The sequence below is a fragment of the Arachis ipaensis genome, chromosome B7 (genome assembly GCF_059453495.1).
Source record: "Arachis ipaensis isolate K30076 ecotype BB chromosome B7, ASM5945349v1, whole genome shotgun sequence".
NCBI lineage: Eukaryota > Viridiplantae > Streptophyta > Magnoliopsida > Fabales > Fabaceae > Arachis > Arachis ipaensis.
The window spans coordinates 125,244,086-125,267,770 of NC_142442.1; the positions used below are offsets into that span (position 1 = coordinate 125,244,086).

At 34.8% G+C, this 23,685-nt stretch overlaps 1 protein-coding gene and 1 pseudogene across 1 annotated transcript; one reads left to right on the forward strand and one right to left on the reverse strand.

The window, feature by feature from the left end:
- Positions 1–5,541: 5,541 nt before the first annotated feature.
- On the reverse strand, positions 5,542–8,630 carry LOC107607611 (putative LRR receptor-like serine/threonine-protein kinase At1g63430; annotated as a pseudogene).
- A 6,740-nt stretch (positions 8,631–15,370) lies between these two features.
- LOC107607612 (uncharacterized) lies at positions 15,371–16,736 on the forward strand. Its single transcript, XM_016309543.1, has 2 exons — positions 15,371–16,349; positions 16,516–16,736. Exons 1-2 carry the CDS (start codon positions 15,371–15,373, stop codon positions 16,734–16,736), a joined length of 1,200 nt encoding a protein of 399 aa, XP_016165029.1.
- Positions 16,737–23,685: the final 6,949 nt, after the last annotated feature.

Below are 23,685 nucleotides of genomic sequence, written 5' to 3' on the forward strand. Positions count from 1 at the left end.
TATGCATTTATTCTCAGCCATAAATCAACATTCATCTCAGCCAATCGGCTTAAATTCACGATTCATAGTCATCCATCCAGCTCATAACATATTCCGCAATCAGCCATAATTCATTACCATACACAGCCATTCCGGCTCATAACAAAATAGCACTTCCACCATCCAACATCATCAAATTCATAAAATCATCATTCAAGCCATACATTAAAACTTGAAGATTGAAGATTGAAGATTCAAGATTGAAGATTGAAGATTCAAGATTGAAGATTCAAGATTCAAAAAGATTAGTTATCATTAATTTCTTCTAAAAATATAAAGATTTGGTTGTTAGAATTTGTTTCTAAATTATATTTGAATTATTTTTATTTGAATTTGAAGTAGTTAGCTATCTTATCCTTTCGAAAGATAAGATTAGAGTTAGTTTTGAATTTGAATTCTAGATAGAACTTATGATATAAATAAGTGAACCTTGTTCACAGAAGGGGAATCAACCATCCATCGGAGGATCACTCTCTCATTATTAAGATTAGTTTTTTCTTTATCATGAGTCACTAAACAGGCCTACTCCATTGAAGGTTAAGACCTCTGTTTGGTTTAATGTTTAATAATATAACTGTTTTCTTTATTTTAATTCATACTTTTTTACTTTTTCAAGATTGGGTTATGTTCTTCATCAATAAGGGGTTAGAACTATTGAAAAATATTCTAAATCTGTCTTGGATTATAATTTTATATTTGGAAAAATTAATTACAAAATTATCTTAAAAGTCATCTCATAATCTTCACTTATCTAGATCTAGTTCAAATACGTGACATATAATTCGGCTAGTGTTAGCTCTTGAAGGTCGTGCAGATTAAAATTGAAATTGTTTTTCACCTCTTCTCTTGATTAGTTGACCAAGTGATTGGCGATTAATTGGTTTTAGAGAAACTAAATCACCAAAGGATTGGGCTTTAGTTATAAATGATTTGTTGTGAAAAGATTTTTGCATGAGTTAAATAAAAAAGCATAAGCATTGTTCGTCCAAGAACCAAACATCTCCAAAGCCTTCAACATTCTCACATATTGATTTTCTCTCAATTTCAAGCATTCTCTTCTCTAATTCTTCTTTTCTTCAAGATCTACAATCCAAAATCTAAGGTTTGATTGATCTAATTAGATATTTAATTAGATGTTACTTGCCTCAATCCATTAATTCTTGTGGAAACGATATCGACTCACTGTCGTATTACTTGAATAACCTGGTACACTTGCCGGTATTTGTGAGCTTTAATTTTTGCTCATCAGGGAGAAAAAGATGTCTTCTATAGCCACTTGCGAGTGTTCGGCTGTAAGGATTTTATACACATTCCAAGAGATAAAAGGTCCAAACTTGATGGAAAGTCAAAATAGTGTATCTTCATGAGTTATAGTCACAAAGACTTTGATTACAGATTATGAGAACTAGTGAGCAAGAAATAATTAGAAGGACATATGTGATTTTTCTTGAAGACCAAACTATATATTAAAGGCCTTGAAAAGACAAATAAGCCAGCATCAACTGTTAAATATTCTGCTAATGATGAACTTAATCCTTTCACTATACCTTTTGATGATGGAGGAGATGTACAAGTTAATAATGATGGTGATGATTTACATGATGAATTCACAGCTCAAACTGAGGTACCAGATATAGAAGTTCCACTAGATGTTGAAGTTTCACCTGAACCATCAATTGAGCCTGAGTTGAGATTATCTACTAGAGAGCACTATCCTTCCCATAGATATTCTCTTCATGAGTATGTGATGAACACTGAGACTGGGGAGCTAGAGAGCTACCTAGAAGCTATGTCTAATGAGCATAAAGAAGATTGGTTAAAAGCCATAAAAGAAGAAATAAAATCCTTGCATGAGAATCATACTTTTGAATTGGTGAAGTTATCGAAGGATAAGAGAGTATTCAAAAATAAATGGATATTTAAATTGAAAGCAAATGAAAATGTTTCACGGCTAAGATACAAAGCTCAGTTGGTTGTAAAAGGCTTTGATCAGAAAAAAAAGGTATTGATTTTGAAGAGATTTTCTCTCCAATAGTGAAAATGTCCTCTATTCGAGTTGTGCTTAGATTAACGGCTAGCTTGAATATAGAGGTTGAAAAACTTGGTGTGAAGACTACATTCCTTCATAGTGATATAGATAAAAAAATTATTTGGAACAACCAGAGGATTTCAAAGTTAAAGAAAAGGAGCATATCATATGAAAATTGAAGAAGAGCTTATATGAGCTGAAGCAAGTGATGCGTGAGCATCTTTCCTATCTTTTCCTAGTGAATTTGCCTGTAATTTGTTGAGTTTAATCAAGAATTAATTATATTTTAGCCACTATGGATGCTATTTTGAGTTTTGTGCAATACTGTTTATTTTAGGTAGCATTTGGCTGGATTTGATGGAGTTTCTGCAGCATAAGCACTACAAAAAATTCTGGTTAAAATAGTGGTTTTTTAGGTATTTACGGCGGTTTGAACTGCCATTATTACCAATAATGATGGTTTCGTAAAGCGACGTAATTCTGAGCGCCATTCTGGTTATTACGGCGATTTTCTGAAAACCGCCACAATTTCCTGGGTTAAAACGGCGGTTTTTGAATAGGTTAAAATGGCGGTTCAAACCGCCATTATTTCTAGGGTTAAAATGACAGTTTTTGGATAGGTTAAAACGGCGGTTTGAACCGCCATTATTACCCTGAAAGAGTGGCATTTTGGTTGGTTAAAACGGCGGTTCAAACCGCCGTTATTTTCATGGTTAAAATGGCGGTTTTTGGATAGGTTAAAACGGCGGTTTGAACCGCCATTATTACCCTAACAGAGTGGCATTTTGGTTGGTTAAAATGACATTTTTGAACAGCCATTTTTATCCTGACAGTAGCATTTTGGTTGGTTAAAATGGTATTTTGAACCGCCGTTTTACCCTGACAGTGACATTTTTTATTGTTTAAAAAAATAATTTTTACCGTCATTTTTATCGCGTTAAATAAATGTGATTAAAATTTCACAATAGCAAAAAATCATAATCCATAATGAAATATTATATAACTCATAAACAAAAGATTAATATAATATATAATTTTTTATTATTGAAAATCAAAAGTAATAACTCCTATACAAAACCTTGTCTTACTAAACTTACCAAAATACAAGCATTGCAATAAACACTAATCAGTCAAATAATCTACCATCCAGTTCCCTAAACTATGTTAATATCTAATAATGTATTTAAACGAAATATGAATATGTATTTAAACTCATTTGATAACACATAGTCACTGATTCTGGACACAGACACCAGATTTCTAGTCCAAGAATCCAAGATTTCACTGATTATAATTGATTTATCTGAAGCTTGCTGCATTTCGTGGATCCAAGAGCTGTGAGAGAACCCTGATAACCTTAAAGACGATATTGAGTCTTTGCATGGAAGTCGTCTTGACTACAAAAACAAAATAGGCGATTTTATTTTTATTAGAATTCAGTTCACAAAACAAGGTGATACAAGTTAGTGACGAGAGCATCAAAACTCTAATATGAAATGCAACAATTGGGACTACTTGTATGTCATGAATTAGTAGAAGTGTAGCTAAAGATCTCAAGTCAGAATGGGCAACAGAGTCCTCCACTGATTCATCTGCAAGAATAAGAATCTGTTCTCTCAGAGTTAGTAACTTAGTGTACAGTTGAAGAAAATCTTCATTTAGTGTGTTTAACTGTTTCTAGTCTAGGGATATTTAGTGTCAATCTTCATTTAGTGTGTTTAACTGTTTCTAATCTAGAGATATCTAGTGTTAATAAAGTTCCTTCTTCAAAACTCACTTCCTTATAATTTTATTTTGAAAACAAAACTATTTTAAGTCATATAACAGGCTATCATCCTAACGAGATTTTTTTTTCTTTTTCATTTTAAGTGCTATCATCCTAACAAGATTTTTATTTTCTTTTTCATTTTAAGTGTCAATAAATAAATAATAATTGCAAATGAGACAGAAGCTGCCATTGGTTATCCAGAATTCTTATCAACTCAATTAGCATGAAATTTGGTCATCTATTGCATTACATAATTTGGTTACTAGTAACATGAGCCCTGGAAAACTCACACGGCATATCAATTCTAGAAGATTCCTTCATGAAGGCACACTGATTCATATATACAAGCTTGACATGCTATAAAATATGAATAGAATATTTAAACTTACAGAATCAAAAGTCTCCAATGGAAGAGACTCCAGGTGCCGCCTAATGACAGCATTTCCCTCCCTGTGGACAGCTTTATATTCACTAGCGTAGAAATATCACTGCTGCAGCCCTAAACTATGTATTTTAATACCTGAAATACTCTGAAGATGGATTAGGAAACTATGTTAATGAATTAAACTCTAAATTTAATAATTATGGATGATGTATTGTTACCTGTTTCCTCAAGTTTCTGTGCACTAATTCTGTCTAAGAGGGACATTTATTCATCATATTTTTGGAACAAAGTATATGATTCCCACTTGGGACAACTTCTTCTAGATGATGAAAACAATGCTTCTTCTGTCTCAGAATCCTTGAAATGAATGGAGCTCCTCCATTCAGATGAGACCCTAGGTGTAGAACTAGAACCATCAATGCACGAATCACCATCATCATCATAATCATTCTTAGAGATGCTAAAAAAGTTTGCTACAGGCCTTTCCAACATTTTCATTGTTTATGTCCATGTGAATAAATATTAACTGCAAAAGAAAATTAAACATTAGAAATAAATAATTTCTCAAATAAATAGCAAACTACCAGCATTTTGAAGAAGGGAAAACTAAACCAGCAGTCTCACAAGAAATATGCTATTTGATAAGAATTCATTATTAATTAGGAGTAGCTATCTTTTTAACCTCTTTGGCTTCATCTTATTTCTATCCTTCTCTTAGCTTTCTTAAAGTTTAGGAACTCATTCTGCAAGGCACTCACTCAATTACTATCTACTCCACTAACAGTATTAATAATAAATCAAATACAACTAACTAGCTATCTAGAGATAGAGATAAATACTAATAATTAGTACCTAAGCTACATAACAAGAACTCATTCTTTTTTGCTTCCTTCGCCATCAAGAGGGTCTTTTCTTCTTGTTCTCTCTGCAGCTAAGGGAAATGGAGGGCTCTCAAATGGTTCTGCTACAATTTCAAACCCAATATACCTCTCTCAACCATGACAGATATATTTAGGAAAGACTGGACTACACTTTCAGAGTTCAATCATGCAAGAGGAAAAAATTACAACAGTAAAATACCTACCTCAACCCTTTTTTTCTCCATAAATAATATTGATGGAAGGGAGATTGTATAGTCTTCTATCATGATCCTTCTCCCTCTGTTTCCTTCACTCTTCTTCAACAGCCTTCTCTTTGGCAGCCTGAATTATGATATCAATATATAAACATAAAAAATATTTTATGTATTTTAATTATAATGGAAGCGCTGGTGCTGGCTCCACCTCTTGAGCAAGACGTTCTTGCCCACGTCTTACTCTTCTATCCAAGTCCATTACCTGTAATTATAAAAATTGAAATTATTCATTAACATATAGAAGAGAATAAACTTAATTGACTGTCAGGAAACATGTAGGTAGCTTCCTAACTTTCAAGGATTGTCTTCCAACTTTCGAGATCAACCAACTGCAGTTCAGGTCCAAAGCAATGAAAATCTTAAACAAGATGTTGATTTCTAATAATACATAGCCATGTGCATTACTCTATTCCACTCATTCTAAAACCGAAATAAGATGTTATTAAACATAATCATAATTGCTTGTGATTTCTAATTTACAAGATTTGAACTAGTTAGCATGCAAACCTTGGGGGAAAATTCTTCTGTAAGATATACAGCACTAGAATTCAGCTCTGAAATAGTGAATTGAGGCTCAATTTTCGTATGTAGATACTTGAGTCCACGTGCAATGCCTATTATCATTTTCATACGCCTTGTCTAGGAGAATTGACATCTTTCTCCATCTGTAGTCGTAAATTTCATGTTTAATGAACTGGAAACGCCTAAATTATAATACACGAGCTAAGAATCATTGGTAAGAAAGTTGACTTACATCAATGTAGGTGCTCATGAAGTGTCCCATTTGAAGCATACTCAAAAACTAACATCCTTGTAAATGGAGTGCTCTCTCTGCAATACCCCAGCAGTTTTCCTGTATTCTCATGATCTAACCTTGCCAAGTCTGCCACCTGAATGCCATGATAGCATAAACATTAGAGAACTTAACTAAATATTTGTCTGCCAAATCTTGCAATTTCGTAAGCACTTAAATGTTTGCATTTACCTCTCTTTGAAAATAGAGTTCAAGATATCCTATCCAATGCTCCTCCTTGATGCAGAGGGAGATTACAGAAATCTCAGGTCCACCTTTCATGGTTCCCTTGTAGACCACACTGTCTGGTGATGACCCGATTATGTTGCTAAAGTCTTCGCAGGCAACGTCAAGCTCTTGTCTGGTATACCTTCTCACATCCTTCAACATCTCGGGGTCTGTACAGTAATAAAGCTAATTACATTGAAAAACGGCTCTATAAACATTAGTAAATAGCTAGTAAAACACAAAGAAGCTGAACCTATATATACTGTCATGCTGTCGTTCTGGCTTGTAGATTTTTTCCAAGGAATAATGATGGATGCTTTTTTATTCCCCCTCTGAAGGGCAGCGAGAAGAGCAATCAGAAAGAGAGAACCAATCATGGTTCCCGTTATTATTTCTAGAGCCAGAAGCCAAACAGGTTTTGATGCTCCATGATGCTTTGACATATACATATTAGGATTCACCAATGGCTGGCTTCTTGCAGGTGATGCACCAGCTATGAGATAATATTTCATAGTTAGTTACTTTACAAGAATAAAAAGGAGCACTAGGTCTTACGTTTCTAAGTATCACAGTAAATGACACTTTACATTTTAATCTATGAGATTATCTAGGAAGAGAAATCTTAATTACATTAATCATTTTTTAATGCTAAAAAAAGGTCATGTCCTGCATACCACATTGAATAGAGGGTCGTTGCTTTGCGTCTTTGTTCTGAATCTGAAGGCAGTTTCCTTGAAAGTATAAACTGATTGGCAGAAAACATATTTTTTAATGCAAGCAATTGGGTATGCTGCCAACTAAATAGTTATACGAAAAATTCGCTACTTTTAACTGAGACCAACAACAGAAGCCAGTTAAATTTGCATTTGTAGCATACCTGAAGAAATTATGGGTACTTTAAGGCATCAATTAACTAAAGTCAAACTTTGATTGGCATAACTAGCATTTTTCGAGGTTCACTTAACAAAGAATTATGCGAATAAGGATACAGAATGCCTTAACCAAAGTATACCAACTAAATTTTACTCACATCCCATTGATAGTTGAGGAAAAATTTGAACTGTCACCACCAGGAACTGGCCCTTGGAGCTTATTCCTATCGAGCCGAAGTTCTTGAAGGTATTTCAAATTCCCGAGCCCCGGAGGTAACCTGCCGGTTAGATCATTGGACTGCAGATTCCTACAAAAGAACACACAGAGAGGAATAAGTATAGGAGTCAACTAGAAAGAGAGTCAATATTTGTCTATCTATTCATCATGAATTTCTTTTTACATGTTCACAAGTTCAGTTAAATTTCCAAGCTCTGGAGGAATTGATCCGGATAACTGATTATTTCCCAAATCCAGCACCTTAAGGGACTTCAACATGCTCAACTCTTTAGGTATTATTCCTATGAGTTTGTTACTGCACAAAATTCTACAAACACGCCTAACCAGACCATCTAACACAACTTGCTTCCTAACTTTAACACCTAAAAAAAAGAAACAGGCACACAAATCACACTGAACCTCACTTTAAAAAAATCAAGCCAAAAGAGAGGGTGGGAGAATCAAGCCAAAGACACATCACCATCAGCCTCAATATATATATATATATATATATATATATATAAAAGAAAGAGAATTGGGTTCAATAACTACCTTTTGGTCTCTGTTAATTGTATTAAATCTTTTCTCAAGTCCATAAATACATTCAATATAGTAATTATCCCTCTCATTTTTATCTCCAACAAAACTACTCCTATCTATCAAACTTTCAAAACATGAAATTTAATGTCTAATTATAACAATATCTACAAAAATTTAAAACTGCAGCTTCAATGGGAGCAGATTAGCAGTATGACAATCAAGCTTCTAGTAATAATAATAATAATAATAATAATAATAATAATAATAATAATAATAACCAAAAAGCAAAAAAATCACCCAAAATCAGAATTAACCATAGAAAAGCAAGCCAAATTCCATATATTAAGATCAAACACTCAATACTCATGTGATTTTACCTTATCTTTTGAATTATTGTTTAAAATACGTAATCAATTTTAAAATGATACTGAATCAATTTTGAAATAGAAGAAAAACAAAATTTCTACCTATCGAGCAAAAGCAGAAGCAGAGTATAACTAAGCATGCAGTGATTTGAAAGATTTAAGCTATAATTTACAAACTGAAGCTGGAAAAAGAAGAAATAGCACTCACATATATGAAGCTATTCTCCTGCGCTTGGTTTTCATCATCAAACACTGTCATTATCAAAATTTACATCACATTTATCAAACACAACATATGCATTCATTCACACAGCAACGAGAATACATTTATTTTTCTTAAATAAAGAAAATCTAAATAATGTACTTCTTGTTCAATTTAACTATATTCGTATTAAAGAAGAGACTCATCACAGTATCAAAAAGTAGAGAATCGCACTTTTGGACCCTAGAATGTAAAAAGATAGAAAACTGACCTGCCGATCTAGAACGAAAGGGAGGCACTGAGGATTTTGGCGGAGAAGACACAGAGGATGGCAAGGAGGAAGCTGGAAGAGGAATCGCCGGAAAAGATCGCGACAGAAGGAGATGTCGCCGAAGGAGATCGCCTCCAGGTGTTGCCGGAGAAGATCGTCGCTGGAGGAGATGTCGCGGAGAAGATCGTCATTGAAGAATATCGTCACAGGAGGCGAATGCAGAAGAAAATCGCCGCTGGAGATGTCACCGGAGAAGATCGTCGTTGGAGGAGATCGGAGAACGTTGCTGAGAAGATCGAGTTTCACTTTCGGGTTTTACTTTTTCACTAGATAAGATAAGTGTTAGGTTTCCTTGGTTTTGGGCTTTTGGCGTTTTTTTTTTAATATTGGTTTTAATAATGGCGGTTGAAAACAGCCAAAATCACCAAAAAATGCCATTTTTGAAAAATTAATTATGGCAACATCATAAAATGCCATAATATAAATGCCATTTTAAACTCTTTTTTTTGTAGTGAAGAAGCAAAGGAGATGGCAGCGAGGAGTGACGCGTACGCGTGACTGATGCGTGCGCGTGATTTGGAGCTTTCCATGGCGACGCGTGCGCGTGACCGACGCGTCCGAGTGACTCGCGAAGAAGACCATCGACGCATATGCGTAACTGACGCGTACGCGTGACATGCGCCACGTGCAGAAAACGCTGGGGACGATTTCTAGGCCGTTTTTGACCCAGTTTTCAGCCCAGAAAGTACAAATCAGAGGCTGCAGAGTGAAGGAATCAAGTGGTCCACATCCATCAATTGAAGACTTACGGATTGCTATAATTAATTCTAATTTAAATTCACATTTGATTTTTAAATCGGAAAAAATATTATTTTAATTTTAGATTTTTTTTATTAATTAGGATTATTTATAAAAAGGGGATTCCATTAGGAAATTCTAGAGGGATTTAGATCTATCAGATTGGAACTCAGTACATTTTACCTGAATCCTTATTTTCTCTTTTCCATGAGCAACTAAACCTCCACTGTTAAGGTTAAGAGCTCTGTCTATTTGTATGGATTGATTTTATTGCTTTTTCTATTTTAATTTATGCATGGATTTATAATTTAAGAATTGTTTTCTCTCTTCATCTTATGAATTTAGGTGGAACGGAAGTATGACTCTCTTTCTATTTGAGTTCTTGTATAACTTGGAAAAGCTCTTTACTTGAACAATAGCTTGAAAACATATTCTCCTAAATTTTAATTATCTGGATTTAACGGGATACGTGACATATAATCCTTTTATTTTTGGGTAATTAGATTTTTTGTGGCATATAAACTAGAATTTGATCATGTAGTTTCTAATTGGAATTAATTGACCAAGGAATTGGCAGTTAATGAATTTTAGAGGAGACTAGAAAGGTCTAAGGAATTAGGGTCTAGTCACATATAGTTTGTCATAAATTAAATCCTACATAATTAAAATAGTTAGTAAGAAAAGTTAATCCAGAAAATAGATAACTCTGAAACCTTAACTGTTTTCCCATATATATTTCACAACTCATTTGCTGCTTACTTTCTGAAATTCTTAATTTACTGTTTAATGCTTTTGAATACCCAAACATTACTTTCTGTTTGTCTAACTAAGCCTATCAAACACTATTGTTGCTTAATCCATCAATTCTCGTGGGATCGACCCTTACTCACGTAAGGTATTACTTGGTATGACCTGGTGCACTTGCCGGTTAATTTGTGGGTTATAAATTCCGCACCAAGTTTTTGGCGCTGTTGCCGGGAATTGACTGTGATTAACAACTATTAGTTGTTTGATTGTTTAGATTAGGCATTTTAATTTTAATTTTATTTAAATATTATTTTATTATTTTTCAAAAAAAAATTTTCCTTGTTTTCTTCTTTTTCGTTCATTACCCCTCCCCCCCTTTTGTCTACGTTTGGTTTGATTTTATTTTTTTCTTTCTTTCCGTGCATTCCTTTTCTTTTCTTTTTATTAATTTTTAATTTTTATTTTTCTGTTTTCAAAACTTTCGTTCATTCTTCACTTATTTTTTCTTTTTCTTTTTATTTTCTTTTATTTTCATTTTTTTCTTTTCATTAATTTTTATCTTTTTATATTTTATTAGTTTTATTTTATTTTTGTCTCCAAAAAAATTATATTTAATAATAATTTAATACTAGTAATTTTTTTTAATTTTTAAAATTAAGTTTGGTGTCTCCTAGTTAGTTTTATTTTAATTTTTCTTATTTTAATTTTTAGAATTCTGTTATTTCTTCTTTGCTTTTCTTTTTACCACATGGTGCGTTTAATTCTGTTTGGTGTTTTGTGCTAAGGAAAAATAATGGAGAGAGATCATATGGGTTACTACTCACACCCGAGTAGTGATCCACATCATTATGAATGGGGAAACTATCCAAATTTTGGTTGGCAAAGTCAAAACCAAAGAAACTTCAATGCTCCATGTTCCAACTATCAAGAACCACCATCTCCATATCCATACCAAGAACCACCACCTCTCTATCCATATCAAGAACCATCATCTTTCTACCCATATCAAGAGCCACTATCTACCTATTCATACCAAGAACCATCCTCTTTTTACACCTATCAAGAACCATCATCTCCTTCTTATTCATATCAAGAGCCACCTCCTCCTTATTCATCTCAAATACCATCAGATCTTGAGCTTCTCATGAAAGAATTCTTACATAATATAAAGACAAGTGTCAAAAATATAGAGAAGCATGTATAGTTGATTATCAAACCACAGGAAGAGGAGCAAGAAAATTCCTTCACAAAAGATATAATACAAGATCCTATAGAAGAAAGTGAGGAAATCAATCAAAGGAGTTCATACTCCAGTGAATTAGAGAACTTTTCATCCTCACACATGGAAGAAGAGGAAGATGCAAAAATAAAGGAGGAAGATGCACCCACAAAGGAGAAAGATGCACAACCTCCCATACCCTTGGTAAGCAATGAAGAAGAGATTGAATTAGAAGACGGCTACCAAGAGGAAGAGGTTGAAATTGAGAAAGCCTGCAAAGAAGTGGAAGAATTCAAAGAAGAACACAAGGGAGTGGAGCTTGCAAGACCTCTCCCAAAGCCATCACCATCCAATACAACATTCAAGTGGGTAAAATTCCTATCCTTAACCTTTACGTTCCCACTTGAATATGGGCTACTGGAGACGGATGGTCAACTTAGAGCTCTTTGTGGCATTAAGAGTAACAGGAAGATGGTTAGTGGTAAGAGTTGTCAAGCAAGGTTCAATATGGTTGCATGCTCCAAAAACTTGAACAAATCCTTTGCTATAAAAGATTTGGGTCCTGCAAAGATAATCCTTAGCATGATGAGTATCACTTGTTTTAGGAAGAATGAAAAACTGTAGTTGTCACAATAGAAGTATATTGAGAAGGTTTTAGAGAAGTTTATCATGAGTAGTTCCAAACCCGTTAATACTCTACTTGTTAGTAATTTCAAGCTGAGTTCGTGGCAATATCTTACAAGTGAGAAAAAAAAGAAGAAATGAAGAAGATTCCATATACATCTGTGGTTGGTAGTTTGATGTATGTTATAGTTTGCACCAGGTCGGATATTGCTTATACTATTGGAGTTGTTAGTTGGGTTATCTCTAGTCCTGGCAAAGAACATTGGCAAGTAGTAAAGTAGATTCTCAGATACCTTAATGCTACTTTTAGAGCTTGTCTATGACCAACCTGTATTGGATGGTTACACAAATACAAATATAGCTGGAGATCTTGATTCAAAAAAGTTTACTTCTGGTTATATGTTGACTTTTACAGGGAGAACTGTGTCGTGGAAATCTCGACTTCAAAAATGAGCTTTTTTATCTACTACAGAAGCAGAATATATTGATGTTGTTGAAGTTTCTAAAAAACTCTTGTGAATGAAAAAACTTCTGCAGGAATTAGGAATCAATCAAAAAAATTTGTATCATTTTGTGATAGCCAAAGTGTTATCCATCTCAGCAAGAATCTAACGTTTTATTCCAAATCGAATCACACATAGAGGTGAAGTATTATTGGATACGTCAAGCACTTGAGATGAAGTCATATGCACTTGAGAATATCCATATTGATGATAATAGTTCTACTACAAGAAAATGGAATATTTGTAACAAAAATTTTGTATCAAATTTAAAATTGTTACAAAAAACCATTTTTTTTGTAATAATAGTTGCTTATTGTTACAAAAAAAACTATGTTTTGTAACAATATTACAAGTTGTTACAAAACATCCAGATATTTTGTAACAATCTATTTTATTTTGTTACAAATTATGGTAGTTATAATATTTTGTAACAAAAAGTAAAATAGTTGCAAAAACTCGTAGTATTTTGTAACAAAATAGTTTTTTGTTTCAAAAAATCCAAATATTTTGTAACAAAATATTTTTTTGTCTGAAAAACTCAAATTATTTTGTAACAAAAAATTAATTTGTCACCAAATTCAACATTGTTTGTAACAAGTTTTTTTTTGTGTCACAAAATATATGTATAATTTATAATTTTTTTTCAAAATGTTAAAAACTTTAAGAATTAAAAAAATTGTCTATATATTTTTTTAAAATAATTGTATTTTGTTTCAGAAATTAAAAAAATTGTTTATATAATTCTTTTAAAATATATTTTTTATATTATTTTTTACATATTCATTAATTTTTAAATGATGTAAATATTAATTTATATGCCTTTATAAAATTAGTATATAATTTTTAATAATCAGAATTTTAAGATAACTTAAAACTAATTTGTGAAATTTTAATTTTTTTATTAATTTATAACTATAAATAACAGTAATTAAAAATATTCCCAAAAAAATTTAAAAAAACAAGATGCAGTGTAAAAACCCAAGAGGTAATATCTATAGTAAATGTAAAAAGTAAAAAAACCCTAAGGTTCTCCTATTCCCCCACCTCACTCGAAGCCTCACACCCAGCCACTCTCAACCCATCGCGCCATCCACAAACCCTATCTACGAGGGAAAATGGAGCTGCTGCCGGAGGAAGAGTCACCGGCCTAGCCCCTGGGAAACGTCTCAGGCGGCGTCGTGGTTCTCCAGTCGCTCCTCAAATCTGCTTCGTCTACGCCACTGCTCAAATTTGCTTCGTCTTCGTCTCCGTGTCGTCCTGGCCGTCTAGGCTCCCCTGCGTTCCACCTTCTCTGCCTCCACGTCGTGCCTCTTCTGTATCTGCTACCTCCGTTTCTGTGGTCGTCTTGTTGGATGATTCCTCTGCTGGTTGTGTTCTGTCCGTGCCGAAGCTCTGCTCATACCAAAGCTCTGATCGTGCTGTCAGCTATCCTCGCCTGTGGCCTGCGTCTTCGACGGTGGAACGGCCCCAACCCGTCGCTGAGTGTGGTTCTGCTTCTGACATTCCTTACTGTAGAGGTGATTTTTTTCTTATATGTAGTTATTGTACACTAATTTTGTGGACTTCATTGTTGCTGTTTTATTGTAGGTTTAGAAGAGAAAAATTGATGCTAATTCCTAACTGTATCTGTATGTAAAAGTAGATGATTTAATATGTTGTTATGTTTGTTCTTTTTCCTTTGTTGAGGCTTGTATACTAAAGTTGGAAAACCTGAGTTACATAATAAAGCAGAAGAAGCTTTTATTAGCACTAAAAAGTTTGTCTCCTAGCTTGATAGTGAAATGATGAAGATTTAATAAAAGGGTCTTCTTCTGGTGTTGTGTTGCAGTCTTTAATTTCATCTGGTTCTGCTGTGCTTCGTTGGTCTGCTGCCGGTCTGCTCCGATCGTCTCCTCTGCTGAAGGTAAGTCCAGTTTAATGTAGTATTGAACCTTGATTCTGCTGATGTTGTGACTAAAAATATTAGTTTTATATCTGTTTGACTATATTAGTGTTATTAGATTTTGCTTTCCTTTAACTCTGTTCGATTCTGTTTTTTTTTTTACTTTTGTGTTTGTGAATTGAGTAAAGTAGGTAACTATTTGATCCTTAGTAACATAGAGATATGGATTAAATTTTGTTAATAATGTTGTGTATTTTACATGGCATTGAATTAGGATAGTTTATGCTACTCTGCTCATCCGGCATTGTCCTTTGCCTCTGCTGGTCTGATTCGGGTGTCCTTCTTCTCCTGCTGGTTTGGTCTGGTTTGATTACGTTTCTGCTAAAGGTAACTTCAGTTTATTTGAGTATTGTTAAATATGATGTTATCTGATAATCTTAGCTGAAATATTGAATCTTGATTCTGCTGATATTGTGGTTGAAAATATTGTTGGTTGATTATGCTGATGTTGTTGTGGTTGAAAGTATTGGTGTGTAACATGGTTGATTATCTGATTTTTAGGTTATTGGGAGAGTTGATATTTTTGTTCTATTTTTTATTTCTGGGTTTTATTATTTTGGTTCTATCTTTTGCACTTTTTTGGTGATTTTGAAAGTGATAGTCCCGGTGATGCTATGTTATGTCATGCTGCTCTCTTTCTTTTCACTCTTTACATCCTTCTATCCATTCTCGTCTCCTGCAGAAATTAGTCCAATGGTCAATTACCAGAAATATTGGGTTAATTTTGATAGGCGTACTCCTGAGTTTAGAAAGTGCCTCGATGAATTATTTTTGGATATTGCCTTCTCTCAACCCGGTGTGAAAAATCAAATACGTTGTCCTTGTCCCAAATACAACATTTTTATGTTCAAATTTAGAAATAAAGTTCATCATCATGTGCGCCAATGGGGGATAGTGACCTCTTATAAAACATGGGTGCATCATGGTGAGATACTTCAAGATACATCCACTATAGATGTGTCTGATCTAAATGAAATTGATTGTGAAAGGAAGAATGATTCTGCCACTTATGAGATGTTGCATAACATCTTTAGAGGAGAAACACTAGGGGAGATGCCGAGAGATTTCGCTACCAACATAGATGAAAATATAAAAGAAGAACCTCATCAGGGGGCAAAGAGGTTCCAGAGGCTAATGAGGGATTATGAGCAAAGCCTGTATCCGGACAGTGGGATATCAAGGTTATCTTTCATTATCAAGTTGTTTCAAATGAAATGTCGCTATGGATGGAGCAACAATTCAGTTGATGCTTTGTTGCTCTTTCTAGAAAGCATATTTCCAAAGGAAAATTCTTGTCCAACTTCATTTTATGATGCTCGAAAAGTGATTCGAGATTTGGGATTAGATTATGAGAAGATAGATGCTTGTGTGAATGATTGCATTTTGTTTTGGGGGCAAGAATATGCTGATCTTGATGAATGTCCAAAGTGTAAGCAATCTAGATGGGTAAAGGGGAGGGGGAATGAAAAGGATAACCTTCGGAAGAAGGTACCCCAGAAGATACTAAGATACTTTTCGTTAAAACCTAGGCTTCAAAGGATCTTCATGTGTGAAGAAACAGCGCGAGCAATAAGGTGGCACAAAGAGAAACGACTTGACAATGGAGTCCTAAAACACCCAGCAGATTCGATGGCGTGGAAGACATTCGATGAGGAGCACGAATGGTTTGCACGTGATGCTAGAAAATATCAGGCTTGGAGTTGCTAGTGATGGATTTAATCCGTTCGGCAATATGAACATTTCCTATAGTACTTGGCCAGTTGTTCTCATTCCATATAACTATCCTCCTTGGATGGTTTTGAAACATTCAAATTGGATGTTATCTCTACTTATTCCAGGCTCTAAATTCCCTGGCAATTCTATTGATGTATACTTAGAACCGTTAATTGAAGAGTTGAAAGAATTGTGGGAAGGGGGTGTTGAAACATTTGATGTGGTTCAGAGACGGAACTTTAAATTGTCTGCTGTAGTTTTATGGACAATAAATGATTATCCAGCCTATGCTATGTTATCTGGTTGGAGCACTAAAGGTGCACTAGCATGTGCGTGTTGCCACTGAGAAACTAGTTCTAAGAGGCTGAAACATGGACACAAGCATTGCTATATGGGTCATCGCCGCTATTTGCCGCATGATCATCCGTGGCGAAGAAATAAGAGTTCTTTCGACAATATCAGGGAACTTGGCGAAGCACCTAAGCCACTTTCTGGTTATGATGTCGTAGAAGAATTCAAGACTTTTGAACAAACGGAGTTTGGGAACAATACTAAAAAGAGAAAGAAGTCTGAGCATGACAAGGTGGCTGGAAATTGGAAAAAGAAAAGCATTTTTTTTAGTTTCCATATTGGAAGACATTATTGTTACGTCATAATTTAGATGTAATGCATATAGAGAAGAACGTCTTCGATAATATACTGGGTACACTATTAAATATAGATGGAAAGACAAACGACAATCTTAATGCACGACTTGATCTTCAACTTATGGGTATCAAGAGAGACCTTCATCCTCGTAGAGTGGACAACAAGTTTGTGATGCCGATAGCCAAATATACTTTGTCAAAGACTAGGAAGGAGAATGAAAGGCAACTTCTTTGTCAGTTCTTGAAAGAACTCAAGTTGCCTGATTTGTATTCATCAAATATTGGAAGGTGTGTGCACGTTGAAGATTGCAAAATTTATGGCTTGAAGAGCCATGATTGCCATGTCCTAATAGAAAGGCTGCTACCACTTGTAATTCGTGAGCTTTTACCCAAAGAAGTTTGTGAACCGTTGATACATCTAAGTATTTACTTTGGAGACCTTTGTTCCAAAGAATTGAAGGTGGACGTTCTAGACAAACTTGAAACCCAGATTGCAATAACACTTTGTAAATTAGAGACGGTTTTTCCTCCGGCTTTTTTTTATGTGATGGTTCACTTAACCGTTCATCTTGCCCATGAAGCTAAGTAAGCCGGACCTGTTCAATATTGCTGGATGTACTCTGTTGAGAGGTTAGCCCTTTAGAATTGACAACAACTTAGAATTTTCCTTATAGTATAGTATATGTAGGTTTCTAACATTCCTTAAAAATTCAATTTTAGATATTTGCGCACACTAAAGAGTTATGTGGGAAACAAAGCACGTCCTGAGGGGTCAATATCTGAGGGTTATATCTCTGAAGAAGCAATGACCCTTGTGGGGAGATATTTGGATGAAAATTCTAAGAATTCTGACCCTGGCGAGAATGAACCTATGCGAAGCATAGCTGTGTTCAAAGTACTTTGCCAGTTTAGTTGTAAAGGGGCATACAAGGAACTTAGTATCTTAGAGCATAGAGAAGCTCAATTCTATGTGCTGAAGAATTGTGAAGAAGTTCAACCATGGGTTGACGAACATATGGCAGTTTTAACAAGAGAAAATCCAAGAAATCTGCAGAAAAGGCACAAGGATCAATTTGTGAAATGGTTTGAAAGGAAGGTAAACGAGTAAAATTTGATAATTGTAGAATTAAAGAGTCTCTTGATAGTATTTAGTTTTAATTGCAATTCGTTAATGTAGATTTCAGATCTACACAAAGTAGGGAGTGCACGGGTGAATAATCAACTAATTTCTCTTGCAAGAGGTCCTGATCGTCATGCACATTTCTACAACACATGTGCTGTCAACGGTTTTACATTTCGAAGCAAAACCCATAAAGCATCTTTGAAGACTCAAAATAGTGGAGTAGTTGTGAAGGGAGATGAATTGACTGGGGTGTGGATTATTATGGCGTGTTGACTGATATTATTGAGTTAGATTATGTCGGAAGACATAAAGTGATCTTATTTAAGTGTGAGTGGTTTGATATTCCTCCAATAGGCCGAAATGAAAGTAGGGGATATTGTAAAGATGAGTATTGAAAGTTGTAGTAGGCTTAGAGAAGGGGGGTTGAATCTATGCCTTCCTTTTAAGTTGCTATTATGACCCTTTTTAAACAAACTTTCAATTCTGATTCTGTTTGTACTCAGCAGCGGAAATTTATGAGACAATTTATTTTTGTCTCATGAATATCAGAAAACAGAACACAGCAAAGAAGAGAAAAGCTAACACCAGCATGTATCCTGGTTCGGTTGCCTTGTGCTATGCAACCTACGTCCAGTCTCCTCCACAATAATGGAAGAATTTCACTATAGTTAACAGTATTACATACACCAATTCCACAGGATTGACCCAATCCTTTCACACTCAAGTTCTAACCTAACTTGACATTGGCTATGCTAATACCTAACTATTCCTCTTAGTGCTAACCCAACTAAGAAAAGGATACCTCACAGGTACAAGATACAAGACATAAACATACCTAAAGAAATCTGAAAATAACTCTAGGCTTTTCTCTCAACTGTTTCACTCAGCCTTTTTCCACTCATGGCTTTTTCATAATCTTTCTCACAATGCCTTTTCTCACAAGAAATTACAGAAAGATAAACTTAGAAAAGCACATTACAATCAGTAAAATATGAAGGAGATTGACTTCATCAGCAGCCTCTTTGCTATGTGCAAAACCAGATTCGCAAACCTCAGATACAGTTCTTCAGTATTGGCCGAATGCTTCTTTGAAAGAAAGCATTATCCAAGTAGAGAAACTTCTTTACAGAACACTATTCTCACACTCTGGTTTTCTCTCCTTAGTTTTTGAATGAACAGCAAACCTCTTTTTATCTCCTTACATGTTGCTTGGTTCTTCTTCCAAGGTCAACACCTTGAGCCTTGAGCTTCACCAACCCACCAGCTCACTTTTTCTTCTCAAGCATCAAAGTAGAACCTTTGCTTCTGACTTCTCTAACTTGACCGAAAGCCATGTAGGAGTAACCGAAATTTTCTTCCAATGGTCAACCAAATCTGAACCATTGAAATGTAACTTGGTCCCCAAGAATCTCTTGTGACCATGGATTTGTAGCAGTGAAGAACAGAGATCAACTTTCCCTTGAATGCCATTTTCGGATAGAGCAGAGAGTTGGGAAGAAGGGAAGAGGATTTGATGTAAGCAAGATGAGATGGATTACCTTTAACCTAAGCTTGATTTGGATTATATTTTCTGCTATAGCTTTTGTACTCCAAGCTTGAACTTTCTCTCTCTTGCTTCTTTGGTTTCTAGCTTATGGAGGAAGCTTTTTCTCTCTTTCTCTTTCTTACTTTTCTGAAGTCTTGATGTGACTTGATTAGAAAGGAGAGGAACGTTGCTTTGGTTGGAGCAAGATGGAGGGAATTGAAATCAATTCGGGCTTGGATCGGGTATCCAATCTTTTTTTTTGCCCATTCTGATTTTTCAGCCTTGTTTCCTCATGGGCTTCATTTATTTATTTAACCCATTAGCCTTGTTTTATTTTCCATTCCATTTGGGCTGTGAATCAGATTTTGGCCTGCAGTAGTTTTATAAATAATTAGTAATATGCAATTATAATTAATCAACACTAATTATTTATTTGCCCAAAAATAATGTTTGTCATCACTAATTAATTTAGTTAATTTCTTAACTCAATAATCTCCCCCTTGATGACAAACATGGTTTAAGCAATAATCAAAAGGAAATGAATTTGAGTAAGGTTTAGAAACTCCCTTTGATTTTTGTCATTTGCTTTTATGTTGCTCCCCCTTTCCTTTTCAAGAGTAGCTCCCCCTGGATTTATGCTTTCCTCTTTGTTCCTGTTTTACATTGTACTTAAAGAGAACACAATAGAGAGCTATACACATTTATTTTATCTAAGGAATACCACATAATCAGCCCAACATATCATGTCAACAGCAAAAACAAAGTATCAAGGTTAATCAAGGGTAGACTGATATCATATAAAAGCAATTTCCAACTTGCATGTCAATTCATTCCCTGCAATAGCACAGTTGCAATCCAAAATTTATATGCTCAACACTATCATCAGCAGCAATCAGAAATTCACAATTAAATCACAAAACACAGTAGCATCAAAATTCAAATTCAGCAGCTATTCAAAAGTCAAATTCAGCAGCTATTACTCCCCCTTTTGTCATCAAGGGCGGATAATAAGAATGATCAACAAAAACAAAGTCTTGTATTCTGCAGAAAATGGTTAGAGCACAGTCCTAAGGAACAAAAATGCAACATAAGTCAGAGTTATTACAATCATCCAAGAGAACCATGTAGCAAAAAATAGATAGTAGCAGCTTCATGTAGCAATCCTAGGCATCAGAACCATTTTTCTCCAAATCATTTTCTTCTTCAACATCAGTGGTGGGATCTTCATCCTTTTGAAGATTATCAATGAAAGTCATGGACACAGTCACTCTATCCCTTGATTTTCTTAGAAAATTTTTAGGCTTGCTTGCTAGCTTCCTTTGCTCCTTGCTCATTGCAATTAAGTGATTGGATTGGGAGACAAGCTCTTGAACAACATCTTTGACCACATTCAGCAGAGCAGATTTCTTCCCAGTAGAGATGGAAGTATCCTCGGTGGAAGGAGCAGGAGATTCATCATCTAGAATCACTCTCTCAGATCTTGTTGGTCCTTTTTGCTGTTTCACTGAACCACCCCCTTTTAGGTATGAATGTCTATTTTGATATTCCTTATTGGTCAAGTCAACACCAAAATACTCAAATATGCAAGTTAGAAACATGCCATAAGGAAGTATTTTGTCTTTTTCACTCCTAACAGAGTCAAACATATATCTAACCATCAAGTATGCAAATGAAATTTCAGTTTTGGTGAGAAGGGCATATAAAACAAGAGTATTAGTGTAAGAAACCCTTTGATATGAACCACTTTGAGGCAGTATGATGTGGTTGACCATTCGGTGCAACTGAGCACGTTCATATCCTAGGACTTTGTGAGTGGGTGTAACGTCATCAATCAAGAAAACATGTTCACACATATGAGCCAAGACATCATTGAAAGAAACACCAACTCCTTCATCCCACTTAACAGAAGCATAAGCACAAGGCCCAACATCAGTATACCTCAATGAGTCACTAATTGTTTCATTATTTAAAACAATGTCTCGACCTTTTACATATGAGTGAACAGTGCCTTCATGATATGTCAAGTAAGCATAAGACTCTTTGACCAAAGGTGAGTGCACTTGATTTTTGATGTTAAAAAATAATTCCAGTCCAGAAATTTCAAATTTTCAACAAAAGAAAAATTTTTCTTTTTCAGATTCGGTAAATCAACCAAAAAGACTAGACAACACAAAAAAAAGTGATTTAATCATATAAAAAATTTAAAACAGAGAGTAATTTTAAATATGAAAACCTTTTTTTTTAAAAAAAGAACAAATTAAAATAAAATGAAACACATGTATGATGTAACACTCATTTGGGCCCAGAGGTGGTTCATTTTAATGAAACATGTATGGACCACCTAGAATCTGAAATTTAAGATAGGCCCAGATGATTCAGCACGTGCAATAAGGCTAGAGAAAGCAATTTAGAGAGAAGGTTCTTCATTTGCCCAGAATTTTCTCATCCGAACCTGTGAGACCAAAACTTAACAAACACATCAGCAAAGCTCAAATAATGAATCATAACTTAAAATCCCTAGATTAGTCCTAAGCATGCAAAATCTGTCCTCAGCTAATAGTTTTGTGAAAATATCTGCTAATTGCTCCTCTGATTTAACAAATTGAATACTAATATCCCCCTTTTGGACATGTTCTCTTATTGAGTGAAATTTCACTTCAATATGCTTAGTCCTAGAGTGCAAAACTGAATTTTTAGAAATATTAATGGCACTCATATTATCACACATCAAGGGAATATTTTCAGCATTTAATTTGTAATCGGCAAGCTGTGTTTTTAACCATAAAAGCTGAGAGCAACAAGAAGAAGCAGCTATATACTCAGCCTCTGCAGTGGATAAGGCCACTGTTGGTTGCTTCTTACTTGACCAAACATTTAAGGACTTTCCAAGGAAGCAACACAAGCCTGAAGTGCTCCTTCTATCAATTCTATCACTAGCAAAATCTGCATCACAATAACCAACTACAGAAAAATCATCAATCTTAGGATACCAAAGACCAAAATTGGATGTGCCATGAACATATCTAATGATCCTTTTAACTGCAGAAAGATGTGACTCTTTTGGTTTGGATTGGAACCTAGAACACAATCCAACACTTTGCACAATGTCGGGCCTAGAGGAAGTTAAGTACATAAGAGAACCAATCATTCCTCTATACCTTGTCTCATCAACATCTTTCTCAGTTTCTCCCTTATCTAATTTAGAACTAGGATGCATGGGAGTTCCCATGGGTTTGGCATATTCCATACCAAATTTCTTAACTAATTCCTTGGCATATTTTTCTTGATGAATGAAAATACCTCTTTCAGTTTGTTTAATTTGCAGCCCAAGGAAGAAATTAAGTTCACCCATCATACTCATGTCAAATTCACTTGTCATGAGTTTTCCAAATTCAGAACAAAGGGATTCATTGGCTAATCCAAAAATAATGTCATCAACATATATTTGGACTAAAATAAAAGAATCATTAGAGTTCTTGATAAATAGAGTTGTGTCAGTGGTGCCTCTTTGAAAACTATTTTTCAAAAGAAAAGAGCTAAGTCTCTCATACCAAGCTCTAGGAGCTTGTCTTAAACCATAGAGAGCTTTAGATAATTTGAAAACATGATCAAAATGCTCTTTATTTTCAAAACCAGGAGGCTGCTCCATATACACTTCTCTATCTATCACACCATTCAAAAATGCACATTTCACATCCATTTGATATAATTTAAAACCACAAAATGCAGCATAAGCTAAGAGAAGTCTTATGGCTTCTATTCGGGCAACAGGAGCAAAGGATTCATCAAAGTCTATTCCTTCTTCTTGGTCATATCCTTGTGCCACTAGCCTTGCCTTGTTTCTTGCAATGCTACCATCTTCTCCCAACTTGTTCCGAAAAATCCACTTTGTGTCGGTCACTTTCTTTCCACTTGGCCTTGGAACCAAAGTCCATACTTGGTTCTTTTCAAACTCAAGAAGCTCATCTTCCATAGCTTTAACCCAAGAGGGGTCACTAAG